At 33.1% G+C, this 23325-nt stretch overlaps 3 protein-coding genes across 3 annotated transcripts; 1 reads left to right on the top strand and 2 right to left on the bottom strand.

The window, feature by feature from the left end:
* The first annotated feature begins 3085 nt into the window (after nucleotides 1-3085).
* LOC123703266 (eclosion hormone-like) lies at nucleotides 3086-3343 on the top strand. The gene has a single exon (XM_045651212.1). The coding sequence runs from the start codon at nucleotides 3092-3094 to the stop codon at nucleotides 3341-3343; it is 252 nt and encodes an 83-aa protein (XP_045507168.1). The 5' UTR covers nucleotides 3086-3091.
* Nucleotides 3344-6109: 2766 nt separating this feature from the next.
* LOC123703265 (eclosion hormone-like) lies at nucleotides 6110-6367 on the bottom strand. The gene has a single exon (XM_045651210.1). It carries the CDS (start codon nucleotides 6359-6361, stop codon nucleotides 6110-6112), a length of 252 nt encoding a protein of 83 aa, XP_045507166.1. The 5' UTR covers nucleotides 6362-6367.
* Nucleotides 6368-9648: 3281 nt separating this feature from the next.
* On the bottom strand, nucleotides 9649-9906 carry LOC123703267 (eclosion hormone-like). The gene has a single exon (XM_045651213.1). The coding sequence runs from the start codon at nucleotides 9898-9900 to the stop codon at nucleotides 9649-9651; it is 252 nt and encodes an 83-aa protein (XP_045507169.1). The 5' UTR covers nucleotides 9901-9906.
* Between the last annotated feature and the right edge of the window lie 13419 nt (nucleotides 9907-23325).

Here is a 23325-nt window from a genome sequence, read left to right as displayed (position 1 = left end):
CGACTACCTGAATGTCATGGCATCGCATGGGCTTGTTCCAGTCATAAACGCTCCCACTAGAGAGAATGCATGCTTGGATCACATATTTATTAAATCACCCTTTGGACAAACTGGTGCTGTATATAAAAGCTCTATAACAGACCACGACATCGCTATTGCTGCAACTACAATCAATCATAAAGAGAGCTCCTCTCCTCGTATTCGATGGAAATTTTTTATCGACGAGACTGCGGTTACTAATGACATCAGTAATTTAACGTGGTCAAACGTACTTTCATGCAGCTATCTTAATACAGCAGTCAGTATATTCACAACTTTAATATTAAACATTATTGATAAACACTCAAAAAAAGTACACATAAGTCGTAAAAAGCTTAACATAAAACCCTGGATAACTCCGAATCTTATCAAATGCATAAAACGTAGAGATAAACTGCACAGTCTCACCAAAAAACATCCCTACGATGAAAATAGGCGTCTCACTTACAAGAAATACAGAAATGTTTGCAACAAGCTTCTATTCACACTAAAGACCGAGTACTATAGCAAGCAAATAGAGGACACCAAGCATAACCCAAAAAAACTCTGGAATACACTTAAATCTATCATACATCCTTCCGCACACAAAAATGACCCGATAAAACTAGCTCATGACACACAGAACAACACACTAAATTCACTCAACCACTATTTTACGACAGTTGGCAAAAATCTCTCTAATACAATCTTAAACAGGCTCTCTGCAACAGAACAAACACTCACAAACAATCACTCACTGGCCACCCCGTCGATAAACTCTTTTTTCTTCCTCCCTACTGATGAATCCGAAGTCGACAAATATCTCTCACAGATTAAAACCGATAGCTCGCCTGGACCTGACGGCATTACGGCACGCTTATTGAAAAAAATAAGGCCTTTTATCGCTAAACCTCTTTCCTACATATTTAACCTGAGTTTAAGTACAGGCTCATTCCCTGATTGCTGGAAAATTGCAGCCGTAACCCCCATCCATAAAGGTGGGCCAGTCGACATCCCTGAAAACTTCAGACCCATCGCGCTACTAAATATCTTATCGAAAGTTCTTGAGAAGATAGTTAACAGAAGACTACTTAACTACCTAGACAAACAAAATCTTATTAGTGACAGGTAATTCGGATTCAGAAAGGGTAAATCGACGGAAGACGCTGCCATACTGCTAACTAACTCAGTGGCCTCGCATATACAAAATGGCGAACAAGCTTTGGCGGTATTCATCGACCTAGCCAAAGCGTTCGATACCATCTCGCCGAGTCTGCTCATAAAAAAGTTAGAATCAGTCGGAATAAGGGGCCTTGCGCTTGACTGGTTCTCCAGCTACTTGACTGACCGCAAACAATACGTAAAAATAGACGGGATAGCGAGTGAGGTCTTACCAATTAAATTTGGCGTACCGCAGGGCAGCATACTCGGTCCCACCTTATTTACCCTGTACATAAACGAAATAGTAAACTTACCCCTAAATAGTGCTCAAATAATATCCTACGCAGACGACACAGCCATTATATTCCATTCTACCGGATGGGATGAGGTGTACAAACTCGCAGAATCTGGACTCCAAACTTTAGCTAAAGCTCTTGATAGAAATCTCTTAACTTTAAATATAAAAAAAACTAAATTAATTGCTTTTTCCAAAACACAGGCATCGAAACCTAATCAAAATCTCCAAGTTAAATTTCATACGTGCAATAATCCTGAATTAACCAACTGCGACCAAAACTGTACTACAGTGGAACGTGTAAAAACAATAAGATATCTCGGAATCACACTGGACGAAAACTTATCTTTCAAATCACACATAGAAACATTGTCTTCGCGAACAAGAAAACTCATTTATGTAATGAAAAAACTGCGAGATTGTACTCCTCTCCCAATTCTCACCTCCGTATTTCACGCGCTCTGTCAATCTATTCTGCAATATGGCATATCTGTTTGGGGGGGCGCCGGAATAACTAACTTCATCACTGTGGAGAGAGCGCAAAGAGCCGTCATAAAGGTGATGCTGAGAAAACCCTTCCGCTTCCCAACAGCTGACCTGTATAGCGAGTTCGCAGTCCTAAGGGTCAGGCAGCTCTTCGTTCTCAAGGCTGTGTTAACTACTCACAGAACCTTAAAAATAAGAAAGGACTTTAAAAAACTTACCTCAAGGCGCACATTCTCACTGCCATGTCCTCGTGCATCCTCCCTCTTAGCTAAACGATGTCCAAAATTTTTATTTCCTCGGATATACAATAGTGTCAACAAACATTGTAACATAACACTACTATCGAACTACACATGCAAGAAAGTCATAAAGAAATGGTTACAAACGCTATCTTTTGAAGAAACCGAACAATTACTTAAAGGACCACTGAGCTGACACACATGCCTTCACTCACAAACAATGACACATACTCACACACACACACACTCACACACACACGCAAACACACACACACACACTATCACGAACACGTGTGCTGCAAACCGCAAAATAATGTACTTTGTGTTTTTCTTTTATTTTGTTTTTTTTTTTATTAATTGTATTAACTTCCATTACATTAGATTATTTACCTATTTGTTAACTCTCTACTGTCCATAACATATGTATATAACGCAAGAAGCGCAACTCAGGGTCCCAAGACACAAGTATTTCACTTAGTTTGGGATCCACTGTCGTACTTAAATTGTAAAACATAAAATGGACAAATAAATTTATTTCATTTCATTTCATTTCAATTTCGTTGATCAATGGAGACTTTTTACTATAATAGATTTTAAATTACGAATAGTTTAAATAAACAGTAATAAAAAACCAAAGCAAAGATTTGATATTAAAACATATCGTATTTTATACAGCTTAGGTCATAAAAGTCGTCAATATTCTATCTCTACAGCTCTATTCTGAGTCCTAATTGAATTACAAAAGTACTAAGTAGCTAATGGAAAGCTCAGCAGTGTCCAGCACGGTTGGTTGGTTCGAGTGTCGGGCGGCTGGTATAAAGCGAGGGCGCGGCTCCATGTGGACACTCACGCAGCATCAGCCTCTCCACTCGTGCACAATCTGAGCCGCAAGATGTCCGCCAAGCTCGCAGCCATGTTCGCGCTTGTTGCAGTCGCAGCGAGCCTCGTCGAGGGCAATCCTTCTATCGTCACTGGATACGACCACTTGGAGTTGTGCATTGAGAATTGTGCTCAATGCAAGAAGACGCTCGGAGCGTGGTTCGACGGCCCGCTGTGTGCGGACTCTTGCCTCAAGTTCAGAGGAAAGCTGATCCCCGACTGCGAAGACTTCGCCTCCATTGCACCCTTTCTCACCAAGATTTAAGTCTGAAATTAATAATGAAAAAATAATAATATAATAAGAAAAAATAATGATGGAATTTGATCTCTAGTTATGTGACAAATTGTATAATGTTGACTAGCAATTGTGATGTATATTTTATAGTGCTTAAGACGTAATGTATTAGCGTAAATAATATACTTATGTTATATTGGACTAAAGATTTTCTTTAAATCCCCCTAACTACACTCATCACATCGTATAGTAATTTGACAATGTGATACTCTTATATGAAGCATGTTGAGATGCTTTATATTTAAAAAAATGTATAAATATTAAATAGCTGTTAAAAAAAATTGTATGAGATAGTACATTACATGTAATGATTATTAATCATGATTTGCGTTTGCTTTTAAGATAGAAGCAAATGAAACTTTACTACGGACTCAAATTCAAATTCGTGAATTCATTGATATTTACACATTTTTTAAATAATAAAATAATTCAATCACAGTCGGGATTCGAACCCACGTCTTTCACTCCGATTTATATTTATAAAGCATTTGAATGCTATAAAACTAAAATATCAAATTAAATCGTGAATTATTCAACAAATTCTTTATTATATTCTGTCTTTATTTAGAACTAGCTGCTCCGCGCGGTTTCACCCCCCTGGCTCCACTCCTGTTGCCCGTAGCATGATGAAATATAGCCTTCCTCGATAAATGGGTTATCTAACACCGAAATAATTTTTCAAATCGGACCAGTAGTTCCCGAGATTAGTGCGTTCAAACAAACAAACAAACAAACTCTTCAGCTTTATAATATCAGTATAGATAATAACAACTGCAGATTTAACGCGAAAAATTAAATATCTTTTCTATATTAATTATTTTATAACTTGATATTACACTTTTAATATAGATTTTTAAAGGTCAATCATAAGTTTAAATAAAAGTAAATTTTCCGCTCTGTAGAGTAAAAGTTGAAAAGACGGAAAGAAGACTTGAGATTGAAAATGCTTAATAATAATAGCATTATAATTGCATATAATTGCTAATAATTATAGCGTCCACAGCCTTTTTTTTTAGTGGGGAAATCTTGCATAGATACCCACGGCCTCCGGGGAAGAGGCCGTGGGTTATGTCGGATTCCTACCGACCAAAACCCCACTGTGTTCCGTCGAGCCGCATCAGCGACAGGGCCACGGGTATGTGTAGAATTCATCCGTGACTAGCGTCTACAGCCTGAGTAATATATTATCTTTACGACAGTTTTAAATAAAAATTAAATGCATTATTTTATGTAATTAAAATGTTATCTAATTACGTTGCTCAAAATAAATAGCAATGAGAATTTGTACTTAAATAAGTTAGGTACTAAGTAGCCGGGTAAAGTACAATTTAGAAGCACTCAAAAATATTCTATTATGATTTCATCATCATCATCATCATCATCATCAGCCCATATACGTTCCCACTGCTGGGACACGGGCCTCCTATGAGGGTACAGGCCATAATCCACCACGCTGGCCAAGTGCGGGTTGGCGGATGACACATGTCGTCGAACTTTTTTAATTCTTCGACATGTCGGTTTCCTCACGATGTTTTCCTTCACCGTTCGAGCAGTGGTGATGTTACAACATGCGCAGATAAATTGAAAAATCAATTTATTTCGCCTGGTCTCGAACCACGGACTTATCGATTCGAAGTCCGAGGTCTCACCACTGAGCCACCACTGCTCTTAGCCACCACTGCTCTTATTATGATTTAGATAGTAGCAAAATAACTTTTTTGTTCTTAAGCTTTATATACGATAGAAGGAAGTTTGTCCTTCAAGACTTAAGTTGATGTTTATCAGCTAAGTTATGAACGATGAGGCTAAGTTCTTAAAATTAGATTAACTTATGATCGCTTTTTGTGTTAAGTTGCGAGACAAGGAACATCTATTTTAACTTGTACTAAAAACGTCTTAAAACTTGTTTCGAATAAAGCAATTTCGTTGTTTTTCTTGTGATTGTTAATTTCAAGTAATTATTGTTTAAAATTGTAAAATATTGTTCAAATATAACTTTCAAGTGGGATGATGACTGAAAATTTGTTTTGGTATTCCATTTCTGCTTGAAGGATTTTAGAGGGTGCTACAGAAGTGGTGAATTTAGTTGAATATACAAAATTATTTGTTACTTGTACATATTTTAGACTGATGAGTTGTCTGTGGTTGATTTTAAGTAGGGAGGTTAATTTTAATAATTAATACATATTAATGACATTAAATTTTATTTCAGAATAGGAACCATATGCATTATACAGATTTATTATAAACTAGCCGCTCCGCGCGGTTTCACCCCCGTGGCTCCACTCCTGTTGCCCGTAGCGTGATGAAATATAGTCTATAACCTTCCTCGATAAATGGGCTATCTAACACCGAAAGAATTTTTCAAATCGGACCAGTAGTTCCCGAGATTAGTGCGTTCAAACAAACAAACTCTTCAGCTTTATAATATTAGTATAGATTATACGTGTTGATACACAAATTTGTAAAACCATTGCAACAGTTTTGTAGCCTTATTTAAATCTCAATACTTGCTTATATATTCACATTGTTAAATTACGTTGAAGTTACGTGAAATTACGTAGTATATGATGAGGGTTGTAAAGAAAAAATGTAGTCTGATATAACATAATATTATTTTATTCATGATAATACATTAGTTCTTAACCACTATCAAACATCACAATAGCTAGTCAACATTATACAATTTGTCACATAACTAGAGATCAAATGCCATCATTATTTAAAATTTCAGACTTAAATCTTGGTGAGAAAGGGTGCAATGGAGGCGAAGTCTTCGCAGTCGGGGATCAGCTTCCCTCTGAACTTGAGGCAAGAGTCCGCACAAAGCGGGCCGTCGAACCACGCTCCGAGCGTCTTCTTGCATTGAGCACAATTCTCAATGCACAACTCCAAGTGGTCGTATCCAGTGACGATAGAAGGATTGCCTTCGACGAGGCTCGCTGCGACTGCAACAAGCGCGAACATGGCTGCGAGCTTGGCGGACATCTTGCGGCTCAGATTGTGCACGAGTGGAGAGGCTGATGCTGCGTGAGTGTCCACATGGAGTCGCGCCCTCGCTTTATACCAGCCGCCCGACACTCGAACCACCCAACCATGCTGGACACTGCTGAGCTTTCCATTAGCTACTTAGTGCTTTAGTAATTCAATTAGGACTCAGAATAGAGCAGTAGAGATAGAACATTGATGCCTACAAATCAAGAAAAGTTGGTGTTTTCTTCTATGATAAGTAAAAAATAAATAGGTTGTTAAGGAGTGGCATGTCGAAATCAAGCTAAGACCAACAGGCAAGGAGCACTGCAGGTAAATCCGCGGAGCACAGCTAGTATTATTATATTTTCTACTATAGTTTGATTCTTGTACATAACATATTGTTTGTGCAAACACCTGTTTGCAAAGCCATGGATAATTAACATGCAATGATGAAATTTTTATCCATTGCGTAGTGCTTTCAATATAAGTTCTTTATATTTTGTGATATTTTCTTAGCATTAGAGAATTAGAAAATATGTAATGCAATATTAGTTTTCTACGAGAATCTTCTCTGCGTAGTTCTAAAGAAATGAAACCTTTTTACTCGATTGCAAATTTAGAGTATGTTTCGAAGGGTGAAAATATTGTTAAAATAATTATTATGTGATTTGTAAATACGAAAATTTATTACATTTCAGGTGCAATATATAATAATAAATGTAGATAATAATTGATTCCTCTATTGAAATTGTTTTGTTAAATTTTGTACAAAATCGACATTAAATTTTTAAATTTTGTATCTACAAAATATTGTGTTAAAAATGAAGATCGTTTGGAAAATTTATAAGAGCCCAACTCATATTTTTTTTAATATAAACTTTTTTTTTAGAAATTGTGTATCCTACTTATATTATAAATGTGAAAGGAGAATGCCCATTTTTGGTACTGGTTTTTCTCATGCATCAAGACAACAATACTATTAAAAAAATCTCGGCAATTTAGAGGCCTTCTTACCATCGGAAAATATATTTTGAACAGGGAATGTTTTGTAAAATCTAATAAGACATGTAATTGTTTAGATCCGTTATTATAGATTTAGTGTCCATTACCGTTTACATTTTTGGTACAGGTTTTTCTCATGTATCAAGATAAAAATACTATTTAAAAAAATCTCGGCAATTTTTAGAGGCCTTCTTACTATCGGAAAATATATTTTGATCAGGGAATGTTTTGTAAAATCTATTAAGACATGTAATTGTTTAGATCCGTTACCATAGATTTAGTATCCATTACCGGTTACCACGGTAACCAAGCGGTAACTATTATGACATTTACTATGGTAAATAGCTAAATGTATTAATATCGATTATTGTTTTCATTGAATTACAAAAAAATCAATTAACATAAAATCACTCTGTAAGGTATTGTTTATACACTGTAGGTTGTTTAAACATAGACAGTGAAGTAAAATATTATAAATATATTATTATGACATAGCTTGGTAGGTAACCAGTTATTTCTTATTTGTTTCTTTCTTCGAATATGTAGTGAAAAAATAATTCAAACAAGAACAACAATATGTAAACCGAATAAAAACTCTATTGGCATTTTTTAAATATATATTTAGGTTTTCTTGAAATCCGTCCCGGAAGATTTCTGGTGCCTATACCTGCACTAGCCGATGAACAGATAGACTTTGTCTGAAAGCATAAGCTCTACGCATAGATTAAATATGTAAAACGAAAAATAACCTTCAGCGATAAAATACTACCTAAATCACACATAAACCTAACTAAATCGGGTTTATTTAAGTTTCGAGGTTAATTCACATTTTTCTCAATATCTTGAAAACCCCTGTTTTTATCACAAAAAAATCAATTAGTAAAAATCTTTTGAATATCGAAGAACCCTCCAAAACCACTCTGGCATTGACGCAACACTATACTGTGGTCCATACTTTCATGGGCATTCTCCTTTTGTATGTTTGTTTTTTTGTTACTCCTTCAAGCTGTAAGTGTTATGATATTATCTGGGCCTATACTTATATTCAAGTAAATGCAAAAGCTTGTATGTTTAGATGTTAATTGTTTGATGTTTGTTATTCAACAGCGTAAAACAACTGATCTGCATTAAAAATACAGATATCGTATGGAGTAGTTTTTAACCGAGAAATACTCGAGCGAAGCATCGGGCTATAACTAGTATTTATCAGTGGACAACCCATAATAATACTAAGAAATTAGCAATATAAAACTTAAAATGTAAGTCAGATGATTATTTTTTAATATAATCCTCTTAAAAAAGTTAATGCTAGTAAGAAGGTAATTTGTGGCTATTGAAGAAAAAACATTTAATATAATTTGTAATATGTTGATCGTTGGAGATTTAGAGCAAATATTTATACGTTTCTTAAAATTATAAAGAGCATTATTTTTACTTGTGTATGTTGGAAACTGATAAATGCAGAACTACTGGACTGATTCCAAAAAAATTTACATCAACCTAAAGCATATTTTTTGAGTGATAAAGGCTAATTTCAATTTTTTCAAAATTTTTAGCGTCTTTGCTACATAAATGCTTGTAAATGAAAAGGAAAGTAAGTCAATTTAGAGTTTAAGACTTATACGATGCACAACTTTTTCTTTTATCAGAAACTAGCGGTCCGCCCCAGCTTCGCCCGTGGTACATATTTCGCAATAAAAAGTAGCCTATGTCCTTTCTCGGGTATCAAAATATCTCCATACCAAATTTCATGCAAATTGGTTCAGTAATTTAGGCGTGATGGAGTAACAGACAGACAGAGTTACTTTCGTATTTATAATATTAGTATGGATTAAAGTATGGATTTCAAGTGCGAACAGGTAACTGAATTGTCACGGCTTGACTAATTAGTTGATGTTATATAAACACTAATAAACTTTTTAATCAAATGCAAATTTATAAATTGCTTATGAGAATACAATATGCTCTAAATAAATTACTTTGTAAAGTTACATTTCTTGGTATCATAAACGCAACTCATGTACCTGATTCATATTTTTTATTTCATCAGCTATATTTTAATACTTTTACAAATGCGTTCTTTGTATGCTTGCATTATATGATTATCAAGTTAGGATAATATGTTGATGGTTTTTAGGGATTATATGAAAAACATTAGTCCGATATAACATATTTTATTCACGCTAATACATTACTTCTTATCCACTATATAATATAAATAATACATTGCTAGTAAACATTACACAATTTGTCATGTAACTTGAGATCAAATTACAATATCATAACTTTTAATTTTAGTCTTAAATCTTGGTGAGAAAGGGTGCAATGGAGGCTACGTCCTCGCAGTCGGGGATCAGCTTCCCTCTGAACTTGAGGCAAGAGTCCGCACACAGTGGGCCGTCGAACCACGCTCCGAGCGTCTTCTTGCATTGAGCACAATTCTCAATGCACAACTCCAAGTGGTCGTATCCAGTGACGATAGAAGGATTGCCCTCGACGAGGCTCGCTGCGACTGCAACAAGCGCGAATATGGCTGCGAGCTTGGCGGACATCTTGCGGCTCAGATTGTGCACGAGTGGAGAGGCTGATGCTGCGTGAGTGTCCACATGGAGCCGCGCCCTCGCTTTATACCAGCCGCCCGACACTCGAACCAACCAACCGTGCTGGACACTGCTGAGCTTTCCATTATCTTCTATTCAATTATATCAATAAGTAACAACATTTCGAGCAAATACATTAATTATTAGGCAGTAGAAGGCATGGAATATGACGTCACCAAGTAATTTAAATTATCTCTGTGCAGCTTTACTCTATTTTAATCAGTGCAAAAATGAAAAATATGAATTAAATGTCTACTTAAACTGATTATAAAAATTCTTACAAGGAAAAATCTTTCAATTCGTGTGACGTAGATTAGTTTATAGGTACTTCTATACTAATATTATAAAGAGGAAAGGTTTGTAATTATGCATGTATGTATTTATGGTTTTCACGCATAAACTACTGGGCCGATTTTGATGAAATTTGGCACAGACAATCTTTATACCCTGAGAAAGAACATAGGCTACCTTTTATTGCGAAATATGTACCACGGGCGAAGCCGGGGCGGACCGCTTGTAATTAATATTTATGTGTGAAGCTTATTCAAACTGATATGAAGTTATCAATAGAAAATATTAATTAGGTAGTTACTAAATTGTAAAATATAATTTAAATAAAGACAGCACCTGTAGTCTGTACAAATTAGTCGGTAATTACCGATAACTAATTTATAGACCCGTCTTCAGCAATGAAAATGATGTCGCTTAATACCTCTCCCCAATTTGATGGAAGCATACAATGGATACATATTTGTTTATAATTTTTATTCTTCACAAAACTTTCCGTTATGCGTCAAAATATTTATATAATAATAGCCTTGTAGCAATGCATTTTTATCTAAATTAATAACATCATTATTCCAATTCCGTAGATATATGAAAAATAAATAAAATATAGATTTCATGGATTTGGAAAATCATTTCTTTGCAACACATTCGAATATTGTCAAAACAAATTATTCTTTGACATTGTCAATCGTTATGATACCGACGTTTGATCTCGACAAGATCTCGAAGGCCCTTCTCCCATTACGCTACCGGTATCCTACACGTCCGCGACTAGTATAGGTGGTCGTTTTTGCGTCGCGTTTCGCGCGTATCTCTTCGGAAGAAAGATAAAAAATTCTTATCATCATGTTGTAGTTCTCGTGCGGCTATAAAAACTCTACAATTTACTGATGTTTCTTTCAATATATGGATGAATCCAGTACTTCCTACTTTTACATCGTCACTGGAATCGCTCGACATAGCATCCGTCTACAAAAACGAGGCACAATAATGATGAATTTAGTCATTTTTATGCGAGCATGGGGCAGCGAGCAAATATCTAACTAGTATTCTACTCGAGTATCGTATTCTAGAAGTATCGAAATGGGCGAAGGGCCTTACGGTTTGTGTGGGTTTGTAGATACGGTTGATAATATCGGAAACATTATTTATTATTATAATTTTATAATAAATAGAAGATATTTCACACTTCCGATGCTATATTATGATTTAACGCAATATTTTTTTCTCTTATTTAATGTTATTGCAATTAAAATAAAATAAACAAATAATGTTTTATTTTTAAGATGGTTTCAAAAAGGTTTCAAAATCTTATTGAAAATGTTAAGAAGCCTCTTATATTATATTAAATAAATATTAAAATAGTGTACTGCTGTCTGCATTTATTGCATTCATATTCGATTAATTTCTTTTTGAACTTCTAGGATAATAAAATTATACAGATGAATACAAATAAAATAAAACGATCCAATTACGAAATAAATTTATTAGAAAATTTTAATTTAACAGTTTATAATAGCGTAGTTGAAAATTTGGCTCAAAACCATCATCCCTCACCAACATAATAATTCTAGTAACTTGTTCATCTGTAAAATATAAAATTTATAGATAAATATTTATATTTAACACATAAATAATATTAACCGTGAACCGCTTAATCAACTGCATTGCATCCTTTGCTTATTAACTGTAATAAAATATACAATGATGCACATAATATAATAATACAAGCTAAAAATACAAGTGTTAGAAATTATCCGTTCCGTCCTTAGTTTTAGTTCCGTCAGTTTCTATGATGTCTTAAAGATTTCTCAAAAGGCTTCGAATTGAGCAGAATTATCTTGTAGAGCTTTTGGAGTCTTTTGATTAGAATTTTATTGCACTTCACAAATAACAAAATATTACTAGACTAAAAATAATAGCTTTAACTATATAAAAACATAACGCAGATTGATATTTTCTTAGGATATTTGTTATCCAATAGATTTATAGGACTTTTAAGAACATAATTAAAAATTATCCTCTTGAAAACACACAATTTATATTTATTTTGATAGAAATATTATTTTCATGATTGATGATTGATGTCAAATGTCAAAAAAGTAAATAAAGAGATTGCCATACATGGAATTATGGATTCCATGAATATGTAATTAATAGAACATTAATTAAACGATTGATATAAAAATATATCGAATTTGATTAAAATTTAATTAACTGCCATGTTTTTTTGTGCATAAAATTTACTTTTTTTATATGCAATTGCAATTGTAATAATGCGAAAATTAATATAACTAATTTTAATTTACTATCTATAAATGCGAAAGCCTATCTTTTTACAGAATTGGTTACAGTGTGGAATAAAATAGTTAAGGACCCAGGGTGTATGAGAAGCTACTTTTAAAAATTAACCCTTATTTTTTCATGTTGTAAATTAGTTTTTTTACATTATTTTATTTTATATATATTTTTATTTTATGTGTGTTGGATTAAATGTTTTTCTTTATTTCTGAAGGTTAAAATGTTGCCGTGGATTTGTCCGGATGTGAAACCGCGTAGTGCCACTAGTATCTAATAACATAAATATCTAAGCCTTACATCATTCATACCTATTATTTAGTTTTTTATTGTATGTTAATACATTGAAATTTAATACATTATATTCTAACTTATCCTAATAAGAATAACTTCACAGAAAAACTTATAAAAACATAATAAACAGCTACAAAACCGATATTTGCAGCCACCAACGATATTTATTAGCGAACCACTTCCGCATCCGTTCCGAGTGATTTAAAAGCCTCTTTCCGGTGTATCGTTACATCACATCCGGTGCTCTTATTGCATTAATTTATTTTAGTAATTCATATGGGTATTAATTTTATTTATTACTCATATATTGGCTCTCTCGTATTGGAGTATTTTTTCATTATGTAATGTTATAAATAAAATTTGTAAATATGCGTTGAATTAAAATATGTAAAATGTTATTTAATACGATGTTTGTTATTCATTATTGTGTTTTCTGTTTTTAATCAACTGTTACCTTGTTATACAAATCATTCAATCAAAGTTAAGTGTAAAGTCATTTTACAGTTAAAAATATTTTTATGTATTAACTTATACTCTACATTGTTTGATAAAATTGGTGTAAAGTAACCATTACTACAGCGAATCCCTAGATAAGACGTATAGTATTAAAATATCTGAGATTAGAATAATATACTGACGAACAGAACTCTTAATAAAAAGCTTCGTAGCTAACTCTTGCTTATTCACAATTTTTTCAATGGATACCCGCAGTTACCTACAATAAAATCTGCTAAAAATCATCATATTTGTTTAATTGATAACGATCAAACATGGTATAATAATGTATTTACTGTATCAACAACGACCCTCTACGACGTAGAGTCTACTTCGTAGCACACCGTAGAGTCTATGCGGAATCATGCTACAAGCATCATGTAGATCGAATCTAAAAAATAAATTTTACTGTATCAATAAAGACCCTCTACGTCGTAATACATAGAGTCTACGAGGAATCATGCTACCTGTATCATGTAGATCTAAAGAATCTAAAAGTTTATAAATTTTACTGTATCGACAATGACCCTCTACGTCGTAGCACTTCGTAGAGTCTATGCGGCATCATGCTACATTTTGATGTAGTTCTGAAGAATCGATAAACATTAATATCAATTTTCTATTATCGATATGTGTAATACAACAACACAAGTTATTGGCACGTGGATAAGAATCGCGTGTCTGAATGGTATTAAATTACTTCCAAACAAGGTCAAAGAATGGGAATGAAATTGGAGTTTTATGTATTGCGTTTATGGTTACCTATGTTTTTATGTCACAAGTGTTGTGTAAAATAGGGTGGCTATCTATACATATAATAAATCTGTAGAAGGGTCAATTCTGTACATTGAAAATATTGAAAAAATAAATACCAGGGGGTGTTACTGGATCGATACCAAACCCAAATATGTGTTTAAAAAAATTTTTGTCTGTCTGTCTGTCTGTCTGTCTGTATGTTCAGGCATCACGTGAAAACTAACGCTTCGATTTCGATGAAACTTGGTATAATTATACCTTATTATCCTGGGCGTAAAATAGGATACTTTTTATCCTGGAAAAACACGTAGAAAAAAAATAATCTTAATTTTTCAATTTTATCCATAGACGTTGTTCTGTAGAACCGCGAACACACGTTGCGTATTATTATAGGCCTAGCCGTATTTGGGTCCAATAGATATTTATAAGATGTCATTGTCAGAGTTACTCAAAATGAAGAAATAAACCATCCACGCGAAGACCGACATCCGCGCGGACGGAGTCGCGGGCGGAAGCTAGTAACTAAATAAAGTAATAATTAATTACATTTTATATTGACAAGTGGAGACCCAAGAAGATGAAACAAATAAGAAAATATAATATTTATTTATTTGTGCTTTATTGCTCTAGAATCTAGATAAATTACAAATTGAGAATAGGATTGCTACAATGCAAATGACAATTTTTTCGCTAAATAGCGATTTCTAACAGACAACCAATTGTTAAAAAACAACTATTTTTTTCTACTACTAATTATTTATTCAACTTATTAAACTTCTTTTTCTGTTTCAGGAATACCACTCCCTTCATCCAAAGAAATTACTAGGGATTTTTCTCATTCCCTAAAAGAAGTACCTTTAGCATTATTGATACCCAATAATTGTATGATTAAACGAATCAAATCTTGAGAAAGAAGCCTTGTTACTTTTAAAAAGGCAATTACTTTAACAAAGTCCCGAAAAGGAAAGAGGTATCGATCAGACCTTTAAAAATTATATCACATAGCTACTTAAAATCACTCGAAACACATGAAGCGAAAATAACCTCTTCGCTTTATAACGAATTGCTATGTAAAAGAATGAATGATAATAATTTGCGAAAATGTCAAAGATAAAAAATAAAAAGGAATCAAAAGGATCTTTTTCAGTGCGAAATATTTTCGTTACAACGATTTTGCTTTCATCCCACCTGAATGTAACAACTCAGCCAGATAAAGGGCGTAATCTTGAATAATAATATAAATTTGAAATTCTGTATTTATGTTAAGTGTTCGTTTAAACTGTTGAACCAATTTTGATAATGTTTAGTATAGAAGAGCGTTCCACGCGGCTTCGCTCGTCGTACGAATCATGTTCATATCCAACAGTGAAAGAATTTTTGAAAACACATAGCATTCATCTACTATAATTTTAATAAATCCTTGTGAAAACTAAAAATAAACATCCATAAGGAAGACCATATTTAAAGCCCACGAACGGTAAATAACAAGTCATATTTAAAAGCTAAATAGAGTTAACAGATGCGAACAAAAGTTTACTACGTTTTACATACTTCGATACTTTGCGAAATGAGTCAGGAAGTTTGTCTTCGAATACACGGAACAGTTTAAGAGTCGTGTTTTACATGTGTTCACGTCACTTTTCATTTTGGTAGCGTTATTTCTGCTTACCGAGTTTAAATACGGCTAATCAATACTTTAATAATTATGTAATATTATTGGCAATATTTCGCTTCTTCTTCTTAAGAAGACATTCAATTGTAGGTTAGTGAATTATACAGTTCCCACGTATACAAATTATTATCTAAACTATCTTATCTAAGCATCTGTTATTTGGGAATTTATCTTTATCACTTTATTTTAAAACCTTCTCTCAAAAAATACTTACGGCTAAGTACAAAGGTCCTCGATGAATGATGTCGGAAAGTTGTACATATTATGCTCTGTAGCGAAAACATTTCTCTTGCACAATCTATATAATTATTTAATTTTTTTTACAACGGTTTTGGATGATTGGATGTTTATCATATACTTGATAAACACTTGTTTAACTTACACATGAAAACACCCTCTTTTCGCCGAGTAAAAACCCCTTTCGTCAAGCCTTTTACATAACCCATACATGTAAACATACATAGGATTTCCCGCCAATTTCCCTACGTTCGTTAGCGGATATTGTCACTCGACTTCCGCCTTTTAACCAACTTCCGATGACGTAGACGATACCTGAAGATATTGTATGTCATCTACATTATTAACTAGCATTCCGACCGCGACTTCGCCCGCGTTGTTTAAAAAAGAAGAGCGTATTTACCAAGCACACGTGTCAGAAGTAATCTTCTTTGGAAAAATTCCAAGATACCAAAATCGCCTTACTCCTCCGTGACAGTATTGCCATCAAATTTTACTTTCAACGCGCCTAAAGAATTTTCACTTCAAAAAAATCCGTGTAGTTTTTGAGGTAATCTCGAACAAACGAAAAATCTTTGTTAATTGTTTGTTTGTCATTATCTCTGTCTTTGTAAATAAATGTTGATCGACACTAATAAAAATTACTTGTCTCTATATTTTCCATTTTGATACAAAATCACTTGAAAAACTACCTACAAAATACAAATACCCTGATATTTACTGTTATTATTAAAGACTATCTTCTTCTTAGTCGTACACTCTTGACAGAGTGGTCGTGGTTATGGTGATGGTGCTCTATTCTTGTTAGATGTGGTCACTTCTTTGTTCGCTCCCTGTCCAACAATACGTCTCCATTTCTCACGATCGGTAGCATTGCGAGCACATTCTACAAGGCTGGACTGGGTCGTTTTACCGATAAGGTCGGTCCAACGCGTAGGTGAGCGGCCCCGTGATCTTTTGCCCTCAATTTGTCCCTGCACCACAAGTCTCTCCAAGGAATCCTTAATTTAAGACTATATTGAAAAATATATCCAACGTACGGACGTATTTACTGGCATCAGGCTATCGATAGCTTTTAGTATCCAACAGTATCATATAGAGATGTTATATACTCTGATATTAAAGTGTATATTTTATCCTTTCTGGCTTAATAACAGTTGGTATTAACCGACTTAAAAGAAGAAGTACGTTAAAAAACGTATGAAAATGATATTGTTCATTCAATCAAATATACTTAATTACATTTAACTTCATACGGACTTATAATGAACTAGTGGTCCGCCCCGGCTTCGCCCGTGGTACATATTTCGCAATAAAAGGTAGCCCATGTCCTTTCTCGGGTATCAAAATATCTCCATACCAAATTTCATGCAAATTGGTTCAGTAGTTTAGGCGTGATTGAGTAACAGACAGACAGACAGAGTTACTTTCGCATTTATAATATTAGTATGGATTAAATGCACAATTTCAAGTTTGGCACATACGATATAATAAAAGAAAAACGTAAAAAAAATCAAACAAATAAAGTTTTAAGTCAAAATTACGCAACTGATCACATTTTCAAATCCATTAAAAACAAGTAAGTCTATTTCAATGATCCTGGCAGCAATTGAAATTAATGATTAAAACTATATTATATCAGCATTAGAAAAATGTGTGCGTGTATTAGTGTACACACGTAAGAAGTGAAACTTCTTTATGACCTTATTTTTTAAAAAATAATTTACTTTAAGTAACTTTACAGAAATACGTCGAATCACGCGTGGTAGGGATAAGAAAAAGATGGCGCGTAACGGAAAAATGTTACACTCAATTTTTTTCCAACCCCGATACAGAAGTTTCACTTCAATAAAATATTTTTCATTCATGATAACATAAAACAACGCAAAAACATCCCCAGAGACACTCGCACCTTAACAATTCTGTCTGGCCACAAACAAAGCCGAATGAAAAATACCTGTCCTTTAATCGAAAACCTGTTTATTTTGATGAAAAATCCTATTGAATTTCTCCTGGATAAAATAACACTAGAGAAGTAATTACTTTTAAACAATGGTCTTAGAATTAATCATTGGAGCGATATTGATTTGTTTAAAAAATATTAGATAGAAATTTCTGGAGTAAAAACTAAACTTAGTTAGGATTGAGGTTTTAGATTCGATGGTTATGTACATTATGTGTGACAAGCTTTGTATTACAGCTATGCGTGGTGCCTGAAAAAAGCTTATGTGCGTTTCCAAAACATATAATTATGTTTATGCCACTTTAATCTAGTTCAGTTTAGCCGTTTTTATGGGATATAGTGACAAACATATGTCCATTAATTGATATTGTTTTTTTAAACTTTTTGTATTATTGCTATCATAATATTATTATATTATGGCTTCATGGACATACTACACAAAAATTTTGGAGATAATAAAAATATTGTGGAAAAACTCTACAAGGAAATCTACGCAAATACCTATTTAAAAAAGGCTTTCACTCAAGTAAAAGTGAAAATATAACGATGACTTAAGTTTATTTATGAATAAAAACAAATCTACAGTCAAATCTTTAATCTTTCTAAAGAACACTAGTATATTATTACAAATAAATATTATAAAGCTGAAGAGTTTGTTTGTTTGTTTGTTCGAACGCGCTAATCTCGGAAACTACTGGTCCGATTTGAAAAATTCTTCCGCTGTTAGATAGCCCATTTATCGAGGAAGGCTATAGGCTATATATCATCACGCTAAGACCAACAGGAGCGGAGCAATGCGGGTGAAACCGCGGGGAACAGCTAGTTACAAATATAAACACGCTCTTGCAAGACCATAAAATGCTACACGCAAATATCTTAAAAGCGTTTAAATTTATCGACTTCTTGGATAATAATATATAGCTCTCATGATCAGACCACCATTCTTCATTTCCACGCTATAAACCATACTTTTATAGCCTTTATAGCTGTAATCAAATTAACTGGTTTTAACCGCTTTTTATGTTTATTTTAGATAGCAAAGATCTACGTACGTCTTCAATAATTAAATTTCACAAGGAGTTTCGAAGATGGTTGTTTTTCTATTAATGAATTGTAGATATAGTTAAATCATATAGTTTTATATGCCTTGAATAATTAAATTTCACAAGGATTTTCGAATGTGGTTATTTTACTATTAAATACCAATATAATTGTAGATGTTATTAAATATCATTTAAACATATATTTTTAAATCTAGCATGCTATTTCTATTTCCTTTCTTATTAATGCATAGCTATGCCCAGTGATCTTAGCGTGATGATATAATTTAGCCTATAACTGCTATAACCTTCCTCGATAAATATAGATATACTAGCGGTCTGCCCCGGCTTCGCCCGTGGTCCCAACTTGTAGTTTAAACTATCCTATCTCTCAAGTTGGATCGAACTGCACATGGTGTGCGAATTTTATTATAATCGGTTAAGTGGTTTAGGAGTCCATTGAGGACAAACATTGTGACACGAGATTTATATATATTAAGAGATTTATCAACAAGGAAATAATTTTTCAAATCGGAACCGTGGTTCCTAAGATTGCGTTCAAACAAACAAACAACAACACACTCTTCATATTTATAAGTATATATAGGATCGTAACATGATAAATAGATCCATGGTTTCGCAACCCGATCCACATGATAGGAAGATTATTGGTTTCGCTTTAGAATGGAGTGGTGATTGTTTATGCTGTTCAACGGATTGCATAAGCAATGCACTTAAGTTACAATCCGCTGAGGTAAAATCTTTTTATCTTGTGAGGATGATGGTTAATATAAACTAGCTGACGCACTTAGCTTCGTCTGCTATTTTAAGGAATATTTTAGCCCGCTTTTGCTACATTTTACACTGCTGCTTCGCTCCTATTGATTGTAATGTAATATAGTAGTAGCCTTCCTCGATAAACGGATTATCCAACACAAAGCAAAATCATTCATACAATCACTGTAAAAAGGACTACCCTCCTTGAGATTAGCACGTTCAACCAAACATGGAAACTCTTCAGCTGTATAGTTTTTTTTATAGATTATATAGTAGATTATTTATACATGTTATTCTACATAATGCATTATCCATACTAATATTATAAACGCGAAAGTAACTCTGTCTGTCTGTCCGTTACTCAATCACGCCTAAACTACTGAACCAATTTTCGTGAAATTTGGTATTGAGATATTTTGATACCCGAGAAAGGACAAAGGCTACTTTTTATCCCCGGAAAATGACGCAATCCCGGAAATCCCACGGGAACGGGAACTATGCGGGTTTTTCTTTGACAGCGCGGGCGAAGCCGCGGGCGGAAACCTAGTATTTTATAAGTTAAACATGCGTATCGATCTGTCTATAATTACATGGTCTTTATATATATTTTTTCAAACATTTCTCGTCTATCAAGTCAGTTTTAAACTACATTTCATGGGAATGTTCAGACGTCTCTACTTCATTTCTCTTTGAAACTAGTGTCATATTGCTGCCAATATTTTTTGAGTACAAAGTTAAAAGTTGTAGGGAGTTGCAAGCCAAAGTTTTAAGTGTATTATAAGTAAAGTAAAACTTAAAATTATTTAATTCAAGTATACTTTTTAACAATTTTATTAGCTTCACATACTGGCTGTATGTTTGTATGTAACCGACTCCTTTAGACTCGATTACCTACAACCCACTTTAAACGGACTGATTTAATTCAAACTATACGCTTATCAAGGATCGGTTAAAATGCAATAATTTCATTAGTTTAAGCGTGTTTTTTTTAATACTTCATCTTAATAATAATCAATAGTTTATTTAAAAATTAAGAAGAATCGACAAAAAACCCTAAACTCTTTCAAAAGTCACTTCAACTATACTGTTTCATATAACTCAAAATTTTTGTTACATTTAATTTCAACAGCTTTTTCTTACTTTGCCTAGTGAAGTTTTTGTTGATTTTTAATTCATACTTGTTTGTACACAAGTTGAACTGGTTAAAAGTTCTCAGAGCTCTTCAGTTGAGTCGTTTAATGAATTCTTTTTATATGAGTGCCTAAAAAGGAGTAGTTTGAGAGACGTGGTTTATGAGAATTTTTTAGCACATTTACTAATTGCTTGAATAGGTTTTGATGGCACTATACTTAATATTATAAAGCTGAAGAGTTTGTTTGTTTGAACGCGCTAATCTTAGGAACTACTGGTCCGATTTGAATAATGCTTTCGGTGTTTGATAGCCCATTTATCGAGAAAGGCTATAGGCTATATATCATCACACTAACATCAACAGGACCGGAGCAATGCGGGTGCGGAGCACAGTTAGCTTTTAATATAGCTGGTTTGATTGTCGTATCTTTTATTTGTTTTATTGGTATTCTTATCAATATAAAACAAATATCTTATATTACTTTACAAAAATAAGAATATAATAGATACACTAGAGCTATAAAATCTGTTCAGCTGTTACAAAGTTTATCCTGGACAAACAAAAAGTCAGACAGATAAACAAACATTTAAAAAAGATTTTCGCCCTATGATTTCTATTTAACTTACCTACATATTGATCAAAAAATCATGATCCGTTTATAAAATAATAATAATAATATTTTCAATAATTTCTTAGTTTACTTTTACACATTCTCACCACACTACACCATTATACACTACACACACAGTACACACATTCACACATCCATACCAAACATTCTATAATGGGTAGGTACGTTTTCCTCTTTTTTGTATATCATGTCCAAAAATATATATATGTATAAATTAATTTTTTCCACTTTATCATTGTTATAATTAATGTAAAATTACTGTCACATTAATTGTCTTATTATTGGTATTCCTTTTTATTGGCGTATTGTTTTGTTAAAGTTAAATAAAAATATTGTAATACAAATAGCTGTAAGGAATCTATGTATGTAAAAAATAATAATAAATAATAAATAAATAAAATCATACTTCAATTTGATTTATTACTGTAAGAAAGTATGAAATATGAAAAGCTATAAAATATAAAATGCAGATGACGTTGCGGGTAACAGCTAGTCTATTCATTTTTTGCTAATAGTTTGCAGTTATAAAAGGTAGGGTTCGTTGCCATGGCAACGGATCATTAACACCGTGACTCCACAAAAATGGAGCTTGCAACAATATTTTACATTATAAATATATTTTACCTCTTTAGTACAGTGATTAAAGTAGAATTAAGAGGTGCGGGGTTCATATCCCGGTAGAGACTAAAAATTTCAGTATGGTACAAATAAGCAAATTAAAATGTAATAAAAATAAAATTAACATAGCAACTGAAAAAATAACATAAAAGTCGGTCCAGCCGTTTAGAGGAAGTTTTAATGACAACACACGCACAATAGAAAAATATTTTATTATGTATATTTATTAATATATTTAAAGTAGGCATTATTCAATAAGACTTCTTTAAGAAGCTTTTAAACAGCAATTATTATAGCAATTAGTTTATATCGGTTTGTCAAACACTTTCTACAGCAAAATCCTACTAATATTATAAATGCAAAAGTTCGTGAGGATGTGTATGTGTGTGTTTGTTACTCTTTCACGCAAATACTACTGAACCGATTACAATGAAATTTAGCACACATATAGAGGGTAACTTGGATACACACAATTGAACACACAGGATATAGGTAGGAATAGGTTTTATACCGGAAAACCCATGGGAATTGGGAACGGGAACTATGCGGGATTTTCTTTGAAAACGCGGGCGAAGTCGCGGGCAAATAGCTAGTGTTCTATATATTAATAATTGCATTATAAATATATTTACCTCTGTATGTATGTATAGGTTTTTATATCTAATATCAAACTTGGTTAACTCCCATAATTCATTGCTTGAAGCTTATTGGTTATAAATCACACCCCACTGGGCTTTATTATATCAATATTTATGACTAATAGATGCTATATTATTTACTAGACATTTTAGAGTATAATATAAGTGTTAATACATAGAATATTATATTTAATTTTATAGCATTCAAATGAATCAGAATTTTTTTATAGAATATAAAAAATTCTATCAAAAGGATAGATACGATTTTTTTTACATTCTTTTAAAATTTCTCAATACAAAGAAAATTCCAAATAAACAGTACCTTAATAATATAATAAATGAGAAATGTGTTTGTTTGTCTCTCTTTCACGTCGCAACGGAGCGATTTTACGATATGATTTTTGAGATCGAAGATAGCAGTCTAGTGACATAGGCTACTACTTGTTGGAATAACTCAGTGCTATGGAATTACGCGGACGAAGCCGCGGGTCGTAAGCTAGTGTTGTTCAATATGTCACTATATAAAATTATTTGTATG

The sequence above is a fragment of the Colias croceus genome, chromosome 25 (genome assembly GCF_905220415.1).
Source record: "Colias croceus chromosome 25, ilColCroc2.1".
Classification (NCBI taxonomy): Eukaryota; Metazoa; Arthropoda; class Insecta; order Lepidoptera; family Pieridae; genus Colias; species Colias croceus.
The sequence above is the reverse complement of the archived record's forward strand: the minus strand, read 5'-3'. Positions and strand labels throughout refer to the sequence as shown.

Coding starts and splice junctions, on each gene's coding strand:
- LOC123703266 (XM_045651212.1), top strand. CDS start 3,092: ATGTCCGCCAAGCTCGCAGCCATGTTCGCGCTTGTTGCAGTCGCAGCG.
- LOC123703267 (XM_045651213.1), bottom strand. CDS start 9,900: ATGTCCGCCAAGCTCGCAGCCATATTCGCGCTTGTTGCAGTCGCAGCG.
- LOC123703265 (XM_045651210.1), bottom strand. CDS start 6,361: ATGTCCGCCAAGCTCGCAGCCATGTTCGCGCTTGTTGCAGTCGCAGCG.